Source organism: Haliotis rubra, unplaced genomic scaffold (genome assembly GCF_003918875.1).
Source record: "Haliotis rubra isolate DU_JTF1 unplaced genomic scaffold, ASM391887v1 Scf1921, whole genome shotgun sequence".
Lineage (NCBI taxonomy): Eukaryota > Metazoa > Mollusca > Gastropoda > Lepetellida > Haliotidae > Haliotis > Haliotis rubra.
In genome coordinates, this window is record NW_025765916.1 from 1 (window position 1) to 20,499 (window position 20,499).

General features: G+C 37.7%; 1 protein-coding gene across 1 annotated transcript; it reads left to right on the forward strand.

Annotated features, from left to right (window-relative positions):
• The first annotated feature begins 11,819 nt into the window (after positions 1 to 11,819).
• Positions 11,820 to 12,303, forward strand: LOC124274630. The gene is made up of 2 exons (XM_046709992.1): positions 11,820 to 11,845; positions 11,930 to 12,303. Coding segments are annotated over exons 1-2 (375 nt in total). The 5' UTR covers positions 11,820 to 11,844.
• Positions 12,304 to 20,499: the final 8,196 nt, after the last annotated feature.

A 20,499-nucleotide genomic window follows, 5' to 3' on the forward strand; every position in this document is an offset into this window, starting at 1 on the left:
CCTTTTTCTGGCTGCATTGCCCCCAACGCTTAAAAATGAAACTATAAAACAATGACAACTTCAAATGAACCAAATCTTACATGACTTACATACCTGCCACACATATATATGGATTTCATAAATCGTTTACCCGCATTCTATTGTGGCAGTTGTCGTCTGATCGCCTGAGAACGTTGAGGTGACTGGTTCTAACAAAAGTACCGAAACTGATAAAACAGGTACCGTAATATCCCACCAGATTTTACGGCCATATCATAAAGTTGTGGGATATACATATATAAACATACAAATGCGTATTTATTATATTTGTTCATACATTTGTTTGAAATCATGCATTTTGATGTAATATGCATTGACAAATATGCAGGTAGAAGAAGTACATCTATAGACGTGCAATTCCTCCGACCGGGGGAATTATTAAGAGCCACTGTGATTGTTTATAAGCGCTGGAAATCATTTACCCGTAGTCCGTGTAGCAGTTTTCGTCTGATCGCCTGGTAACGTTGTGGTGGACTGGTTCTAACAAGATGCGAAATTACACAAAAACATACCGTAACATTCTACCAGATTTACAGCCAAGTCATATAGTCATACAGTGGCATATACATGCATATAAAATAAATTTAAATATATTTCCCAAATTTGTTTATGTTTCTTTAAATACATGCGTTTTGATTATTTATATAAAGTAGGGGAAAGAAGTACATCTGTTGCCGTGTAATTCCCCAGAACGAAGAACTGAGAAAGCCTTTAGAAGGTATCCCTAGACCTATGAGACTTTCAACACACGCTCGTTGAATGGATGGATAATTACCTTCAGTCGCAGTTGTTGTCATGGTCCTTTTGCTGAGTTGACGGTATCGTCCCCAGAAATTTAGAAACACACATATACTTTATGAGCTATCATGACACAATCGATCTGATGTTTCCACCTTAGATGTTTTCGGCTTTTGAAAAAACTCTACATTTGACCCATTTAATTGACTAGCTGCTTTGTAATGATAGACATATTCTGGGATACATTGATAGTTGAAATCCTCAGCTTTCTACACCACCAATCAATCATCATTAGTACATCCATATGTAATCCATATGCTTCATATACCACCAGTGTTGGTTGCTAACTGTTACTAAATGGAACTTTAATCAGTGATGAATTCATGATACATTTTAAGAATCTCATATTCTAAGCTAAAGATACAATCCAGTTTCCCCTAAAACTGCGATATGGGCATGAAATCGGTCGATTGGAAAATATCATACGTGCTACATATAATGCTGTGCGCACTGATTATCTGCAAAGGAGTATTTACAACTGTGTAAAGTTTACCTGTTGACGAGAGGCTGTCTGAAGTGATAGGATTATTGTAGGTAGTGTCTGTTTGATCCATCATGGTAGATTCTGGATTCAATGAGCGCGTTAATGTGGGCGTTGTTGATGTGATGTTGGCTGAAGTAAAATTTGTATATTTGTTTATGTACTCCATTCAATCAATGAGTCAACAACATTAGCTGGACCATTGATGCTGATGATCAGAGAATACGCCAGCTCTAATATCATGTTTCCCTAAATACATCAATGGATTTAAACTGTTTGTCCACCAAAACATAAATACCGCACAGTGTACTTAGATCGTACCACATTGATATCTACGTGTAGATGGGTCCTTAGGGGATCATTATAATACATTTTTAGCAACCTGTGCCTCTTAAGCGGGGAAAATATGAATCGGGCAGGCTTGGTGAAACTTAGTTGATTGCGTGTCTTGGTTGACACACGTCATCGAATCCCTAGTTGTGTAGATCGATGCTCATGCTGTTTTCATGATATCAGTCACTAAGTTGGCGTGCTTGAAGTGCCATCCGGGATTCGAACCCATACCCTCAGAGTCAGGCACCAAATCATCAGCACACAAAGTCAGACGCCTAACCCGCTCAGCTACCGCGACCTCCCAAAATGGATGTCTGACAACTGGTAGTCTAGACTGCGGACCATGTGTACCCCTCTGATAAGTGTAAATTGGCACGGCTCCCACAACCGAAAGCTATGATTACATGTACACAATGCCATTTAGAGAGTGGTTAAATGTAACATGTTACATTTACACTGAGCTGAGCGGGTTAGGCGGCTGACTTTGTGTGCTGGCGATTAGGTGCCTGACTCTGAGGATGTGGGTTTGAATCCGGATGGGACTAAACCCCCAAAAGTACTCGAATTTGTACTTTAGTGAGAAAGTGTAAATCCAAATATAACATATGTAACAAATAACGAAGCAAGCGTAAGAGGAACACTAGAATATAGTTACGAGACAAACAGTTTGGTCTTCCCTGGCTCTTGTCCTGGATTGTTTTACACGTTCAGCGTTTGATTAAAAGAATGTGAATTAAATATTATATAACAGATTCGAAAGCCGTCATTGTTGGGGGATATTTAGAGCAATATAGACCGGCTTGCCTGAGGAAATGTGTAAACATCGCATGTAAAACAGCACACAAGCCCAAAATGTAAAACTGTAAGTACCCATTTCTTGCAGGAACGTAGAGAACTAAACACTGCTCATATTTACACTGGCATGTCTTTATTCGCTCAAATAGTGAAGCATTATCTCACATAACCACAGTCTAATTATCCCCGTAAACTGTAACTGATGTATAAGAACGTCATCGAATCATATATATTAATTATTGATTTCGATTTCCGTTTTCCTTGATCAACCCATATCAGATATAATATGTATCAAATGAAACGCGTTGATATTACCGCAGATTCATTAATTATTTACTTGTGACAGAGGTAACAGATTTCGAGTCGGTTGGTCTGGTTTAACGCCCTTTGAAGTGAAGCAGGTCTAAGGTGTTTACCATTTGGGCGGTTTTGAACCAACCTAATCGTGACAAACCGGAATTCAATCAATGATCCTTGGTTTCTGGTGCGCTCAGGGGACGCAATTCCGCACAGGTGACGACTTGGTCATGCCTGCCCACTGTTTTCCCTGAAGACCTATAATATATTGAAGTTGATAGTTGCTATTTTCCTTTTTGTATAAATACATGATGATGCTAAATGTCCTTAAGGATAGACATGAGGATGACATGAGAAGAAAAATATGCCGTTCATTTTAGTTATTTCATATCGAAATGAAGACCGTTCAAATTTATATCACGAGAAGCCTTCTATACCCAATGGCGGTAGTTATTGAAAGATATCATGTTAGGCAAATCTTTGGTAAGTATTTAGAAGTTGCAATACGATGCCATCATGAAATTAATGCAACACGTCACAATTTAATTCCGGACTCACAAAAGTCCAGAAACTCTCATGCGCTGTGGCCACTTTCTGACAAGGGACTTGAAAAATTAAACTTGCAGTTGTCATGAATATAACCCATGGATGAAAAAATGGTGTTTTTTTCGAAAACTCAAAATTTAAACTCGCTCACTCTGATTACTATTTCAAGGCAACCTCTTGCTGCTTCATCAAAATATTAAACTCAATTAAACTTACTTAAACTCAACAGAACCGTTTCAATGTTGCTAACAAATGCTTCCGATTCTGGTGTTCCGAGGATGTGAAGGAGATACTTTAAAAATACGATGCCATCATGTTTGTAAGAAAATGAACGAGCCGCCATGTATATATATCCAATGAGGTTTGGGCTTGGTGACAAGGAGTTGATACATTTCTAGGTAAGGAGAATCAATCTTAGGTTGAGAGAACATATCAGTATGTATGTGTGAAATAAGTGTGGTCGTAAACTCTTAATGTAAATACAAAGTATTAGAACTGAGATAAGTGTTGACGACAGTCATCTCACACAAGATCGTTTTTCGGTTTTCAAACATAACACCAAAACACATCTTATGGTTTATACATGTGTCAGGTAGCGCAACGCATATGTGTAGGGTGTCAGTTCTGACTTTCAGATATTCAAGGAAGGTAGATTAACCCCAAAGGATATTCAATTGACAGGCTTATTGATTCTGCTTATCACACACTTGTGACGTTCTTACTTTCATTCATATTTAACTTTGCATTGATGTATGAACTGGTAATGTGGCGTCAGCAATGCGCGTAGTATCCACATACTGTTAAATAAGCAATATTTTGTTAAATAAAAATGTCTCATTTTAAGCAACGCCCCTACAAAAGATAACCAATAACGCACGAATGTAACATTGTTTCTTTAACTGGTTAAATGTATGTACAGACAGTTCATCCTTGCAACCAAGCGATGTGTATATATGACCACTTTTGTTTCATTCTTGTATTTAAGTTGTACATTATGATGTAAACTTGTACCTCTAATGCCGCAGAACGCGGCCGGGGTGTAAATAGAGTTCAGTTCAGTTCAAACAGTGCTGGCTCAGCAATGCGCGTAGTATCTACTGTACATACTGTTTACAGTGCTGGCAGTGGTAAGCATACAGTGGCTAGTACGTTCAAATTCACATTTACGACTGCGAAACTCCCTAAATGCCGACGATCCCATACACTGAACGACTGTGCATATATTGTATTGAAAGTGGAAGATCTGTTAGTGGAGATGCGTTACTAAGCTCTTAGAATTAAAATCTTAAACAGTATTTCAAGTTTAAACGTCTTTGATCGAGCATATTTCACCTGAAAACGTTGATGTTCTATATAGTTGATGTTCTATACAGCTCCAAGTGCGAAGGGAAACCTAATCGATTACTTTACTGACATGCAACTCATGCAATCAAACATTCCCTGTATTATTGCCTTTATAAACGTCAGAAACAAAAACCCACAAAAATTCCAAAAATAATATGATGCCTTCATTTCAGGCGTAAACCGGATGATAAAACAGTGTAAATACAGCTCTTGGTAAGTGTGATCGGTACAGACAAAATAAAATAACACAAAACAAGTGGCTGAGTCTTTAATATAGACTGACAACGGCAAATCTGAACACTACAATAGAAGTAGACACACACCGCTTGTCTGTAAGCGATTTTATCTTAGAAACCTTACTTGTTTTGTTTCTTAATATTCATAATTTTATTCCATAAGCTAACAAAGTTACGGGTGTTTGATGCAACACTACCATTGTTTCTCCCAAACGAAAAACTAGTTGAATCAGGAAGCAAACAAACATAATCGATTGTGACGTTGTGTGTTGGGGCAAGATAGACCCGCGCAACTCACAGCATGCTCTATATGTATAGTCACATCACACTCATTTTACTTCCCTGTTCCTACCTGAGACCTGGTCGTCCTCGAGGGACGTTTACTCGTGCATTTAACTATCAATAACACATAGTGACCTGTTAGCTGGTTCGTCATTTCATCGTGCTGGTTATAACAGTACCGCCTTTGGGTTTGTTCAGACCATTTTGAAGGTTACTGTTGGCCTAGATTATAAGAATACGACCGTGGGTTTATGTTTTGGAATACCTAATGGATTTACAGGTATGAAAATAGACGAAGACGACCCGAGAGCGTGAATATATGCAAGCAGTCTAGTCATGAATAGGCTAGTCTATTGTTGTTTACATTTCCTGTGCTTCACGTGTGAATGTGTGGGAATTTCAGCGAGGGAATAGGAAGTTTAACAACGTGCAATGTCTGAATAGTGACGACATGTTCTGCACCCACGCAGAACGAAAGTATTGCAGATGACCGAGATCGGACAGCCATGTATGTTGAAAGAGCGTTTTGTGATCTGTCTGTATTTCCTCTTGGCTGCACACGGTGAGTAATAGGGCTGACAAACGTTACTTTGGATTAATTTGCAGTATGTGTAACGCAGTTTTATCAGATTTTTGGTTGCGGTATTACTTTGGAAGTATTCCAATAAGTACCTGTGATGTGTTGTAACTGAAATGACATAGACGCGCAAATGTCAAAATCGCAAATGTCATAAGCCATTTTCCACTTATCTGTGCTACATGTTAGATACATCTGTGAAACCATTTGTAACATATTCCATATCAAACTTAGACTTAGAAATGCCTGTCGTGTATTAGCATAATTCACACTCACTGATATTTGATCACATTGGAGGCACTATTACATATTTGTGCAGAATTAAAGCATTTGGAATATGCAGCTTCGTTTGCATCGTCTGACAATCAGTAATATATACGCACTAATTTGGTGAAATTAAGGATAATTTTTGTAAACGCACGCAGTTCATTTTATATTCATACATTATGATTTTATATGTAATGTCCTATTTGAGCCACACAGAATGTTATTTACGTATGTTTTAAAGGAAATCCTTAGATGTTAATGAGAAAGTCGTTCCAGAGACTTCTTTACTTCAACACTTGTCGTTTATTTAAAACGAATAGGGTTTTACCTTCGACTGGAACAATATCTTGAGGTATATTATGTCAAGTATGTTTGACTGAAGTTACATTATATTCAAAGGAGACACCAGAACTGGAAACACATGTATAAAGGACTTGTCGAAAAGCTTCACAGTAAAGCTTCATTGTTCTGCCGGTGAATGGATACATGTCGTGCACGAGGTGTATGGGGATGGAGATAGGACATGTCGTCTGAAATCTGTTCAGTGGTGTACTAGGCTCCTTGACAAAACTCCCCTGATCGTCAGTTGTAATGGGAAAGAGTCATGTCATGAAGCCATGAAGGTACCGTTCATCAACAACTGCAATATTACCGACGCTCCTGCTGAAGTAAAGTACAACTGTATCAAAGGTCAGACTTCAATTTGGTATGCCTGTATCAATGGCGAGACATCAATTTGGTTTGCCCGTATCAAATGTAAGCATGAGAGAAACCTTACGCAGGTACACGAACACGATCTTTTAAATGTTTATCTTCGGTGAGTAAATATATATTTACTAATAATTTATCAATTTATGAACGATGAAATATTTGTTTTTATTTTGAACGTTTCATGTTATTCTCTGCATTGTTCATATGTGTGATTATGCTCTTTGTTCAAAGATACGAAAATATAGAAAAACACCTCTTGATAAAAAGGCCCATCAACATGGGCATGTAATTGTGAAGTGAAGTTAATATGCTCCAGCCACAGGGGCTTGTATTTCTGAAAATAATACGTCCTGGGTCCCACAGGGGCTTGTGTTGCTGTATATGGATATGGATATCAGTGAACGAATGTAGGACCCAGTACGTATTATTTTCAGCAATACAAACCCCTGTGGCATGATCGACGGACTCGAGGTCGAACTAACCATTTCAGCGATTAGACACCAGGTCTTCGTCATCTAGATCCGTGAAGATCCGGGTTAGAATATTGATCTTCAGTAACCCATGCTTGTCGTAAGAAGCGACTAACGGGATTGAGTGTTCAGGCTCGCTGACTTGGATGACAAATGTCATCGCTTCCCATTTGATGCTCATGCTGTTGATCAGTGAATTGTCTGGTTCGATTATTTACAGACCGCCGCCATATAGCTGGAATATTGCCGAGTGCGGCGTTAAAACTAAACTCACTCACTCACTCCCTCGTGATCTAACCCATGCTTAGTACTATATTCGGTATTTTAATAATGCCAGTCAATGATTCATTTATACCTACGCGTAGGAGCGACTTCAGTTTCCGTAACTTATAATCACTCGACAATATTACGAACCATGGTATATTTCGTTTTCTATCAACTTGAAGGCTTTTATTGCCACATTAGATGTTTGTCATTCTCAATCATTTGATCTCGACGTGAGCAATCCGCTCACTGCGACTCATGACATATGTTTCAAATTTGACTCCAAACATAAACCTTATCCTACTTGTCATATGCATTGTGTTTCCAGGTAGTATGAACATGTGTAGTCCAGTCACAACAACTGTAAACGGGTCGGTGTACCTCCATTCTCCCGGCTTCCCTGACAGTTTCGGTGTGAACAGCAGCTGTGTTGTTAGGATCACAGGGCAGACTTTACAAGTAACCTTGGTGGAACAGCGGATGAGGTCAGGGATGCTTAACATCTCAGGTGACGGGGAGACAACTCTGGACAAACGTGAACGTGAACCAGTACAACAGGGTATTACCGGGACCAGCTGGAGAAATAGTTATAGTCTATGATAACCATGATCAGGATGCATTAAATCTGTGGATACGAGTTGCTGGTGTGTATTAATCAAACTATCTTTTGGCGCGTCCCATATGATAACTTTTAGTCGATATCTTTATATTTAGCTAACTAATAAACTAACCAGCTATGCGAGCTGATGCCTTTCTAACTAGTTTACTGTAATCACTATAGTTGTTATTGTAACCGATTCTTCAGTTCAGTACATAAATGACATGACATATAGCCCTATATTACGCTAGAAATGTCTTAAAGATAACATATAACTCGGACCAAGAGACTGCTGTAACAATAACTTGCTCATAGATTCAGGTCAAATGAACATAATGATCACCAGTGAAATACTGGATGCATCAAGCACACCCACGTCAACAAATCAGCCGCCTCGTTCACAGAGTACATCCGGTCCAAAGTACCTCGGACACACCAACAACTGAAACAGCGGCAAGTTCACAGTCTACAGCTATTGGTGAGTGTATACTGACGTTGTATGGCCTTAATTATACGTCAAGCGTTTTCAGCCGCTTAGCTTACATGAGATTTTTACCGCCATACATTGTACTTGGATTAGTAGTGTGTTTCTTCTGTATGAGTATGAACATTATTGATGTGCACAATACTTTAAACAATTGTGGTCGAACGCTATTTCGGTATCTTTTCATTCCATAGCAACAACAATGCTTTTGAATTAGGTTTAATTATGTATTTACAACTTTTCGCGCAGGGATGTACCGGTTATTTGTTACATTTGACAAATGTCCACGAAAAGATACATAAATGAAAACAAATCTAGCATGTACGGTGCACAGTGCGTACACACTATTTTCGTCTATCACACAGTCGCTATGTGGTATTTCAGTAATTTAAAGTCGACACAATGTCTACCTTAATCGAGAACTACATCAGATCAGAGTTTTAGTACCACCATCAGAACTACATGACTGTTGTAGCCAAAATGTCTGCTCCACGTCCCTATCAAAATAAGGTTTAGTTGCAATACTTTCAGTGGTTTTCTTCCAGAAATACTCACGAGACAGGCCAAAAGCTAAATGACCGTCACATGTAAGGTTTTTAGATAATATAAGTGGGAAAACACAATCCATTCTGACCACAAACTACTTATATTTTCATCATATATCTCCCTGTGTATCCCGCCTAGGTATAATTTTCAGTCTTCTTAACCATTGCTGAGAGTTGAATATTACAACCACTGACTCTGCTGCCATTACCACTGCTATGAGATTCTATACTGTCCATGTAGTTGTACTGTTTTTCTTTACTGTACTGGCATTGTAGTAGTTTGTGTTGATTTGTAAAACTAGACACTGTTCTACTACAAATATTAATTATGTAACATTCCTGTGTTGTTTGTTGGTTCAGACTGCTTCATGTGCATTCATTGCGTGCAATCTTTTTATTTTAAAATATAGGACTCAAAAACTAGTATGGAACGAATACAGAGAAAAACTCAAAGGGATTGTATAATCAACGGTTGCCATAACACTCAAAAAAAATTAGTAGCAATTATAACAGCTATAAAGGCAAAGGCTCACGAATGAATTCACCTTTGGGGGCGATGATACCATCGAGTGAAAATGATTTATTGACCAGTTGTGAAGGTCATATTCTAATAATTCGTAGAATACTTAGAATCTAAGGGTATTATCAAAGAACGTAGAGAATGGAGAGGTTTTGTTAACCCAAATCGCACCAACTGTAGACAAGGTTAGCCATCGGAAAGTTCAACTTATTTTTACGATGTGACCTTCCGCCACAATATCTAACTCCTGAAAGATTCTGATACTATATAACAACAAAATCAGATGGTCTTATCAACAGTAATATAATACCGAAAATTGTGATGTACGGGTGGAATGATTGATTAAAAGTTTTACATAACCATAAATCAACTAAATAGTTTACATTAATTTATGTCGTTTGAACCTTTCACAAAGCCTCATCACAGTAAGAAGACACCATATGTCAACATATGTCTTTTGATATATTCATATTGTAAACCTCTCCGAAACATATTCCAAGGAATTGTCATTCAACAGTACATTCCGTCTCAAAGGAAAAGTAGTGCTAAAATCCAAATAGGATACAATTCGACAGCCTCTTTCTCCCGACAGACTAATCAACAATGACAGAAACAATGACAGGTAATCCAACAACAAACACAACCACGACAGTGACTACTCCAACGTCTGCTACAGGTGAATAAATACACAACATATCAACAAGATAAAACTGCACGAACAATTCATTTAGAGATCACATTCAATGGACCGTGCAAGCAATATTTCCTCTTTAAATGTACTATCTTAGCCATTCAATTAGTGTGATTTCACATTAATGTAATCTACATTAAGGAATGACCAACTGATATTCTGTGGCACCCGTCAAACACATATGCGAACACAACTGTTCACCTGGATGTCCAATATCAATAGAAAATAACACGAAATCTATCTATTTACTACCATATAACCTTATTACATGGTGTGATATATCTTTTGTGTTTTTGTTTTAAAAATAGAGTGTCGAAATGTATGTAATTGTCAGTTTTATTTCTTTTCAGTAATCACTACAAATATGACTACAAAGGATGGCGAAGCATCTTCCACAATAACGTCCAGCTCTGAACCGGGTAAAGTACCCCAGCACTACAACGACATTTCACTTGTCCAATTCAACTAATTCTCTATTTAACAAAAACAAACATGTCATGAGCGGTATACAGTACATAAGTCATTACTGCTCAAGAAGTAATACAAGTTGTTCAAACCTTTCTGACGTAGGAAACGATAATAGAGCATTGTTGAAAATGTTATTGCATATATTTCGTAGATTAACGTTTTGTACCGTCGTACAGCCATCGCCAACGCACTGACAATGTATCGTACTCACCTTATTTTTAACAGGACTGATAGTGTGGGTTGCTTCTGCTGTCTCTGGCTGTCTTGTCACAATCTTGATTGTCGTGATTGCAGTTGTCCTTTGCAGGTAATGTTAAGATTTTCTTTTCTATTATTGTAACATGGTGAGTATTTATTAAAATTGATGTTTTCAATAAGACTTGACAAACATATTGCATAGTCTATCTTCACCTATAACATGTTTAACTTTTCTGAAAATATATTCATCTTAGACTTTAATACTGTCGAATCCCGTTATCTCGACCAATCGGGATCATGTTGGAGTTTCAGGTATCCAGGCACTCGAGATAACGCCTCATGTACAATAAGTCAGATAATATAACAATGTAATGAATACTTATGGATCTGTTCATAATTATGAACAAACATGATTTAATCGCAACATGGGAAATAAAAGTGTGTTTATATAATGAGCTGGTCTTGACTAGAGAATCGGGTGCAAATATCGATACAGTCGAGATAACCGGATTCGAGGATAATGAGGGTCGGCTGTATTACAACTTATAGTTAAATAATTGTTTTATTTTATTCAAGGAAACACGTGAAGAAGAGCCGTCCCCTTGAACTCCTGGTAAAGGTCATTTTGAACTCGGTTCCATGAATACGGAAAAGCATCACAATGGCTTTGGACAAAATGGAAACCTGTCACCAGTATTTAGTGCTCGATCCAGAATTTGTAGAAGGAGGTAGACAATCCTTAAAAACAGAACCTGGACACCAAACTGAGACCTCTGGAAAAATGAGCAGGATCAGTACGCTAAAAAGCGTTGCCTTTGGGTTTTACAGTAGATATGTACGACAAAAAATACATTTACAGTCACCAATAGCGAAGCCGCCAACGGAGCCCCACATATCATAAGAGGCCCTAATAGCCGCACGGGAATATGTGGTATGACTGAAAATGATTTATATGAGGGAGGTTTTGATGATCCTCGAGGGGGAATGGTTGACAATGTTGTCTATGATAAATTCGACATTGAAAGAGAGAACGAATCTGTGCAGGACGATTCCGACACTTCTCCTAACCACAGTAAACAGGTTTGGAAAAATAAGTGTGAAATGATAGAAAACCACGTCTACTACAGAGGGTCTCCTTGTGCTGCCAAAGACAATCCTGTTGGTGATTCGTATGATGAAGGACTGGAAACTAGCGAGGGAATGGTTGACAATGGACTCTATGATAAATTCGAGTTTGACAGAGAGAAGGAATCTCCACAGGACGAATCCGATGCTTCTCCAAACAATAATAAATCGTCTTCTGAAGAGAGGTGTGAAATGATAGAAAACGACGTCTACGACGGAGGGCCTCATCTCTGATGACCCTGTTGGCAGCATGGCTGACAACAGCAATCCTGTTGGTGATTTGTATGATGGAGGGCTGGAAACTAGCGAGGAAATGGTTGGCAATGGGCTCTGTAATAAATTCGAGTACGACAGAGAGAATGAATGTCTACAGGACGAATACGACACTTCTGTTAACAAAAGTAAACAGGCTTGGAAAGATGATTGTGATATGGTAGAAAACGACGTCTACGAACGGGGGCCTCCTTGATGACCCCGTTGTTGGCAGCGTGGCTGACAACGACAATCCTGTTGGTCTTTTTTATGATGGAAGACTGGAAACTAGCGAGAGAATGGTTCACAATGGACTCTATTATAAATTGAGTATGACAGAGAAAAGGATTCTGTGCAGGACGAATCGGACATTTCTCCCAGCAACGTTCACGATGACGAGGATAGAGTCATAGTGTCCAATGGTCTCTACCATAGTTTCATTTTAGCTTTTGAAACAGGAGATGACGTATCCCGAGTATGTTTGCGAATATTCAACAGCAAGTGATGATCATAATGATGGTATTTTATTGTGGATACTGTAAGAAGACGATGACGCAAATCTGAAACCTAGAACAAAATAAACTATCACGGATTTACGTCATGCCATCAGTGGGTGCAGAAATTGTCTTGTCCATAGTAAATGAAAATAAACTATCTAAATCTACTTTCCAGACAATCAAGATATTGACAAATTCATTTTATCTTAGTAAACAGTACAGTAGTCTTCAACAATCACTGATCAATTGACATACATATGTGTACATGTATAATCATGTTTTAATGCTTAAATCTTTGCAGAATAAGCAGCACATTGACACTCTCATTGAATAACACTGAATGAAAGGTCAATACCCATTCTATTGGTGTAATTATAACCTAACCAAGTTTAAGATTGTTTCGAACATCACCTTTATAATAAAAAGTAAACCTACATGCTCGTCACGATGGTACACATTTGTAAATGCCCGTTACCTCATTTCAACGAATGCCATTCTGACTGACTAGAGCCATTTTGGTATAATTGTATCAATGTATGTTAATTTTGGCCACTTTGACTGGTAATGCATTTAACAGGATATCTCACGAGACTACACGACGGTAAAAGTTGTAGTAAACTTATTCTTCAAAACGTCGGGCTCTTTTATATTTGGAAATCTCAAATATTTCCCCACCATTCGCTAGTGTGAAACATAACGTAATTATTTCCTTGACCAGTGAGAACTCCTAATCATAGATTACCTGAAACGGGAATTACTGAAATGGGAAGATGGTTTAATATTAATCTGAAAAACTGAACATGTACAATTTGTAAGAATAAGTTCATTTGTGACGAGTTTCGCGTTATCTTATCATGTACACTTCTTAATGTTGAACGTAAGAAGATACTTCCCCCTTATTTTTGTAATAATCAACATATAGACAAATCTATCTCACTTAGATTATACCCCACTCATGTTTAAACTATCACTGTTTACTAAAACTGTTCTTAGTCTCTTCTAGACCAATATTTCCACTTATGTGTTATTGTATTATAAACGATTGTTTGGTCTCTATGTCATTTTGTATGAGTTATTCTGTTCTGTTCTAGTAACGAACGAAATATGAACCTATGAAGTCGTAGGTTCCTGGTGTATGTGCACAATCAAGCTGTTGCTAATGCTGCTGCCACATACAATGGGAAACGACATTAATGTGAATGATTGCCTTGTTTATATTGTTTCTTCAATCATTTAATTACCTCTTTCTTTTAATTTTTTAAGACTGCAGGTTAATATGCATCATTAACATGACTGTGCTGCTTATGCACATGGATGGAAATATACCTTATTTTTACCATCAATTTGTACAAATATTTTTAGATAGTCAACATTAAAACATTTATGTAATTCTTATTATTGTTACTCACTCATTTATTTTTTTAATTTCACTCTAAATTTGCTGAATTAAATCAAAATGAGTTGAATTTTTGTTTCATGATAATCATAAGTATACACTCATGCCTTAACAACCTCAAAACATGTATTTTGAGTAAGAAGTAAATATTCTCGCCCATGGGCCAACATATTTTCAGCCATGGGCGAGATTTTTAATATCGTTCTCAGAAAGTCGAATTAAGTCAGAATGAGCTGAAATTTGTGTCATGATGCTTATAAATATACACTCATTCATTTATAACCTCCAAAACATGAATTCTGAGCGAAATCAAACATTCTCGCCCATGGGCCAACATATTTTTCGCCCATAGGCGAGATTTTTTAATATCACTCCTAAATTTGCTGAATTAAGTCAAAATGAGTTGAATTTTGTTTCATGATAATCATAAGTATACACTCATGCCTTAACAACCTCAAAAACATGCAAAAACATGTATTTTGAGTAAAAGTAAATATCCTCGCCCATGGGCCAACATATTTTTTCAGCCATGGGCGAGGGTTTTTTTAATATCGTTTTAAGTTAGTCGAATTAAGTCAGACTGAGTTGAAATTTGTGTCATGATGCTTATAAATATACACTCATTCATTTACAACCTCCAAAACATGAATTCTGAGCAAACTTAAACATTCTCGCCCATGGGCCCATGGGCGCGAGCGAGTGTAAATTTAAAGATTTGAATTTTCTGTTTTCATTTTTGTCATCCTTGGCATATGTTCATAACCCAATCCTAAAATATTTCTCTATTTACTAGATCTCAATAAAAAGCTTTAAATGGACATTTATATATATTTCTAAACGTCTGAGTAAAACGTACTCGTTGAATGCTCATTCTATTGAACTGATACTAAACATCACCAGTTCAAAAGGTTATGAAAGGACTCATAAAGCCAAGACACTGTATATGTACAATGTATACAGCCTATCCTTATAGAATAAAAAAAGAACGTGTATCCTGTTGTCATAATAACCATACATCCAAGGCAAGACGCCAAAGATACTGATCTAAACATTGCCATAGCGATAATGACGTTTCATTATAGGCTAACTGGGGTATTTCAATATTTCAATATTTGGAATTCAATATATTTGTGCAGCGAAGTGCAACACAGAAAGAAGGAGCTACAAATGTCAGTTCAATCTGAAACCCCAAATGACAGTATTACAAATGATACCAACACTTATTCGAATCTAATTCGGCATCATCTACGGAAGAATACAGCAACGAGATAGTGAGGGAAATGACAATGGCGGGAGACTGACATATGCACACACTTCTGGCAGTGAAGATCTGGAATGTAGTGCTAGCACTGATACTGAAGGCTGACCATCCTGATTAACAGCAGTGATGATGGGGAAGATAGCTGCAGTAACACTGGTAGAGGCTGAGCGTTACATTTCAACAGAACTGTTAAGGAAGACGCGTAGCTTGGCGATGACAGAACACTTACAAGTTTATCAACAAATTTTGAGCCTAAAATACTTCTGATATGTTCATGATAAAAATAACTGTATGATATTGAAAAATGCTTTATATCATTCACATAAACGTAATATTGACATGCACATATTTTCTGGTCACGTCATGTACCCCTATTAAAACGGCAGAAATGAATAAGTGTGAGTACAGAACAGTCATAGCGCTTTTGGTCCTCGTGGGTAAGCCGGCGAAGCACATTGAAGCACACTGAAGAGTGACTGACAGCAGTACTCGTACCCCATGGGACACAGTACTCGTACACATTCTTATTATGTACAATATGCTTCAGGATATGTACTATGTAATATATACATGATTTGTGTCAAAAATATGAAACAGTTACAGTCGAGATGAGAGGGTAATTTGGTTAGTTCGAGTCCAATATATTTCTCGTACAACCTAGTAAGGTATTCAACTGTGCACAGCGAATTGCTGGACCTTAGATGGCTGGGTGACCGTGAACTTTTAATCACCACAATAATTACATACTAACAAATTATCAGAACATTTACAAAAGCATATAAGACCGTGGACCCCTAAAATAATAATGATAATAATAATGTATACTTTTCATCATAATCAACTTTGTTGTAACATTACCATATACACCCACATTTCATTGCAAAAAAATATAGGTTGTGTTTATAAGCAATTTTCTTCTCTCCCATTCTTTCCACGGATATCAGGCCCTTCTATGTCAGTGTCACCAGTGAGGCTGGGTATATTGAAAACACGTTTCAACATATATACGACACGTTAGTCGTAAAAGGTAACACACAAATATTTACCTAGTAACTCAAGGTGCATCCTAACTAGCACGAATGCACCCACTCACACACACATGCATGAACACACTCACCTTTAAAATACATACACAATAGATTACCAGTACGTAACAGTGTTTACACAGAACGAATATAGGGCGTGCGCGAAAATCACGACATCATTTTGTATCGACAATTGGAAATTGCTTTGGTAGCTACCTCAGGCGAGAACTCTTACACAGTGAAATTTTATAGGTGTTGACATTTAGGTTGCTCAAACCTAAATAAAATTTCTTGAAATCTATCTCTCACATGTACTAGTATGTGCACGTTATCTACAGAGACGTAATTCGTAATTAACACATCGTTTTCAGTTTCAACAACATCAGAAAAGGCTCCACTGCATCACTGTAATGACTGGTACATGACATGATAGTCTATTATTCCTCGTTGAAGTACAATGTATTAACAGAAAGTTTACCTGCACGTTTGCTTCTGTCTGCAGTGACAATGAGATCAGCAATGACCTGTGCGCAAAGGGGTGACATAACAGTAGAACTTCAGTGTTCTGTCAGTGAAAAGATACATGTAAAGGAAGAGTGGTATGGGGACAGAGCAACAAACCCATGCCGATTTCAGACTAACGGATCGTGTAGGGAGGTCCTGCAGACTTGGACTAGCTTGGTTGTAAACTCCAATGGAGAACAGTCGTGCAACGAAACGGTGTCTTCAGTTATGTGTAACGTTGCTGCACCTTCTGCTGCCGAAGTACACTATAAGTGCATCAATGGTAAGACTTGATATATGCTTAACCCGAATTACATACATGGATTATCATTATCATAATTCAAATTATGTTTTATATATAAACCACATTCTATCTTTATTTCAAAATTGTAACTAATGTCACAAAATTATCAAATGTGGTTATTGTAAAGATTACGTTATAGACATAAGTATATTCTACCATGGCTACGTGAAATGCTCGAATTTGATTGGTCAATCAATAAAATCAGTCGGTATCAATTTGGATTGAAAATGCGTCTGATTTCACGGCGCTTCACTGCGCACGTATACAACACTGCCGCACTACTTCAGCTTGGCCACCCACATGACTAATATCAACACAACAGACGTGATGGAAATGCTGATGAAACATTTATTAAAACTCGAAAAATACAGTTATACGATTTCTCCTCCACAGTTATTAGGGAACCTCACTATCATAATTATAACCTTCTATTATAAAAATATTCAAACTCAATTACAATACACAGCCCCAAACATAAACAAACAATATCTAACATATAAATCAGAAACCTTGAAAAAATACATCCCTATCTGTCCCTATTTGTGCGGCAAAACGTTCGTAAACATTTACCTACCTGGTAAATGGTATATTTGTTTCCGTTTAGAATGAGAAATTCGCAAGATAAGGGTCATGCGAAACATAAAATTTAGGCCACTCATACTCCATCTGACATCATGTCCCGTTGCATTGTTCAACATGTCAAAAATTGAACCACGAAAATTCCGCTCTCTGCCACCTTCCCCGCAAGGCTGTCACTGCTATGTTCGTACACTTGAAAAGCTTGGCTCCAATCCAGTCCCAATTAATGAGAACAATGTTCCAAGGAATCTTAAGTTAGTCGCATGTACATAAAGCAGCACTGTCACTCTTTCGTCGCATGCCGGGGTGGAGGTACGTACGTGAAATCATGATCGACACTCGCCGGTCATAAAATCAAGAGTCTTTGATGAGTTACAGGTCATAGGTCGATCAGAAAAGGATGTATTCTTCGATTCTGCAGGGTTCAGGTTCGACAGTCAGTCAAGTATTTTCGACTGTCACTTCGAATTTCAACCTTTCGCAAAATGTAAACACTGATCTCGTCCGCCATTTCAAACTGTTGCGTAACTGTCTACTTCCAAGAAAATAAGTAGGTCAGACGATTCAATTATAGTGTGGCCAGGGGGGTACAGTAACCCGGTATATAAAACAATAGGATGGTTTCGGTCGTGTGGAGTTATGATTATAAACATTCATCTTATTTCCAAACACAGTACGTTTATCTCCTAATTCTCATCCCCATGTGCCACTTACGTCCTTTCGACTTGAGATGTATGGTGCAAAATTTTTCTTTTATAAAGCCTGTTATAGAAATAGCTGAGGAAATATACACTGTCAGCGGGCTGATTGGCAGATTGATGAGTAATTACCCCTAATTACTTACACGTACACCTACACATGTTTGTATACCATCATAATCCTATCTGCTATATTATATATATATATATATATACATATATATATCTATATCTATATCACTCTTTACAATGACATAATCCAAAAGGATATTTCAATACATTATGATCATCTTTTGCTACCCTCGATTTATGTAACACTTCTACATGATCCTCAAATTCAGGTTGCATCTTTTCGTGCAATATCCCCCTCTAGTTAATTCGACCCCTCTCCCACACATTCCCTTAAATAAGGAAGAAATCCAAATGATTAAGTCCGAACAATTCAGCAACTCCTAAACCCAGTGGAAGCAAACACGAGCATTAATACCGCGTTTATAGTTTTAAAATAGTTATGTCAACATATCGACAGCGTCGTAAATCAACTTTTTAACAAAAGGGATGTTGTTCAGCTTATCTTATGCGTGCAGATCGTATGGACATCTGCGGCTCAGACACCATCATCGCAGCAGCAAACGAGTCTGTGTACCTCCACTCCCCAGGCTACCCGTACAGTGTTGGGCTGAATAAAAGCTTTGTGGTGACGATCACTGGCAAGGGTATCCAAGTGACACTGGTTGAGCAGCGTTTGAATGGGGGAAACTTGATCATTTCAGGCAACGGCAATAAACAATGGTCAAATGTGAACACAAAACTATACAACAGAAAACTGAGAGAACAATATTCAGAAGTTGCAATACCTTACGACGGAGGCAATGATAGATCAAACGTGTGGATAAGTGTTGTTAGTAAGTATAATTCTGTTTTCATTTAATTTTAAGCTGCATCTCTGTTGTTTTATGTCACAGATCGTTCTTATTTCATGTAAATGTATGCTACCAATCAAACATTTCGACTCACTTATATACTTTTATTTATATATACATATAATGTTGCAGTTGGTACCCCCAAGTTGGTGGAGAAATTCATCTACGATGTACATGTAATTCAAATGCATCCAATTGCTGAAAAGCATGTGCAAATATCGTGAATGTGAACAGCTGCGTTTTGGTGTAAAGTTTTCACTGATCTTTATCATTTATTGAACGTATGACAATAATCTTTTCAATGATACGAATTCTTTTTACAATACATCAGTTCATGTGTAACCAGTACCTACAAACAGTATGGAATATTTTGCAAGATCTAGTTTGGAACAGTAAGTGGCTACATTTACACTAGTGAGTCTAAACTTTGGATGGGTAGTATATATACAGAAACAAATTACCTAAACAAATAAAGGAACACAGGAAAAGTTTTAATCACGTGACATGACTCGGAAAATACTTGTTCGCCACATCATGATTTAATTTTGATTAAGAGCGTACCTACCATCAAATGCCAAATTTTACCTGCTTCCCGTCTGACTGACTTCGCTCCAAAAGGACATATGCTATGTTATAACTGCTGAAACGCCACTTACTCACACACTAACACATGGCGATGTTTGTTAATGACTGAAAATAAAGGAAACCCTCCATACTGTCCTGATTTTGTAAAATAACCATGAAGATGCACGACTGGCATCCGCATTTATATTATGATGATGTAAAACACACACACACACACACACACACACACACACACACACACACACACACACACACACACTGACACACACACACACTGACACACACTGACACACACACACACACACACACACACACACACACTGACACCCACCCACATAGGTACACACAGACACGCAGACAGACAGACAGACAGACAGACAGACGGACACACAAATTGTTTGAAGGG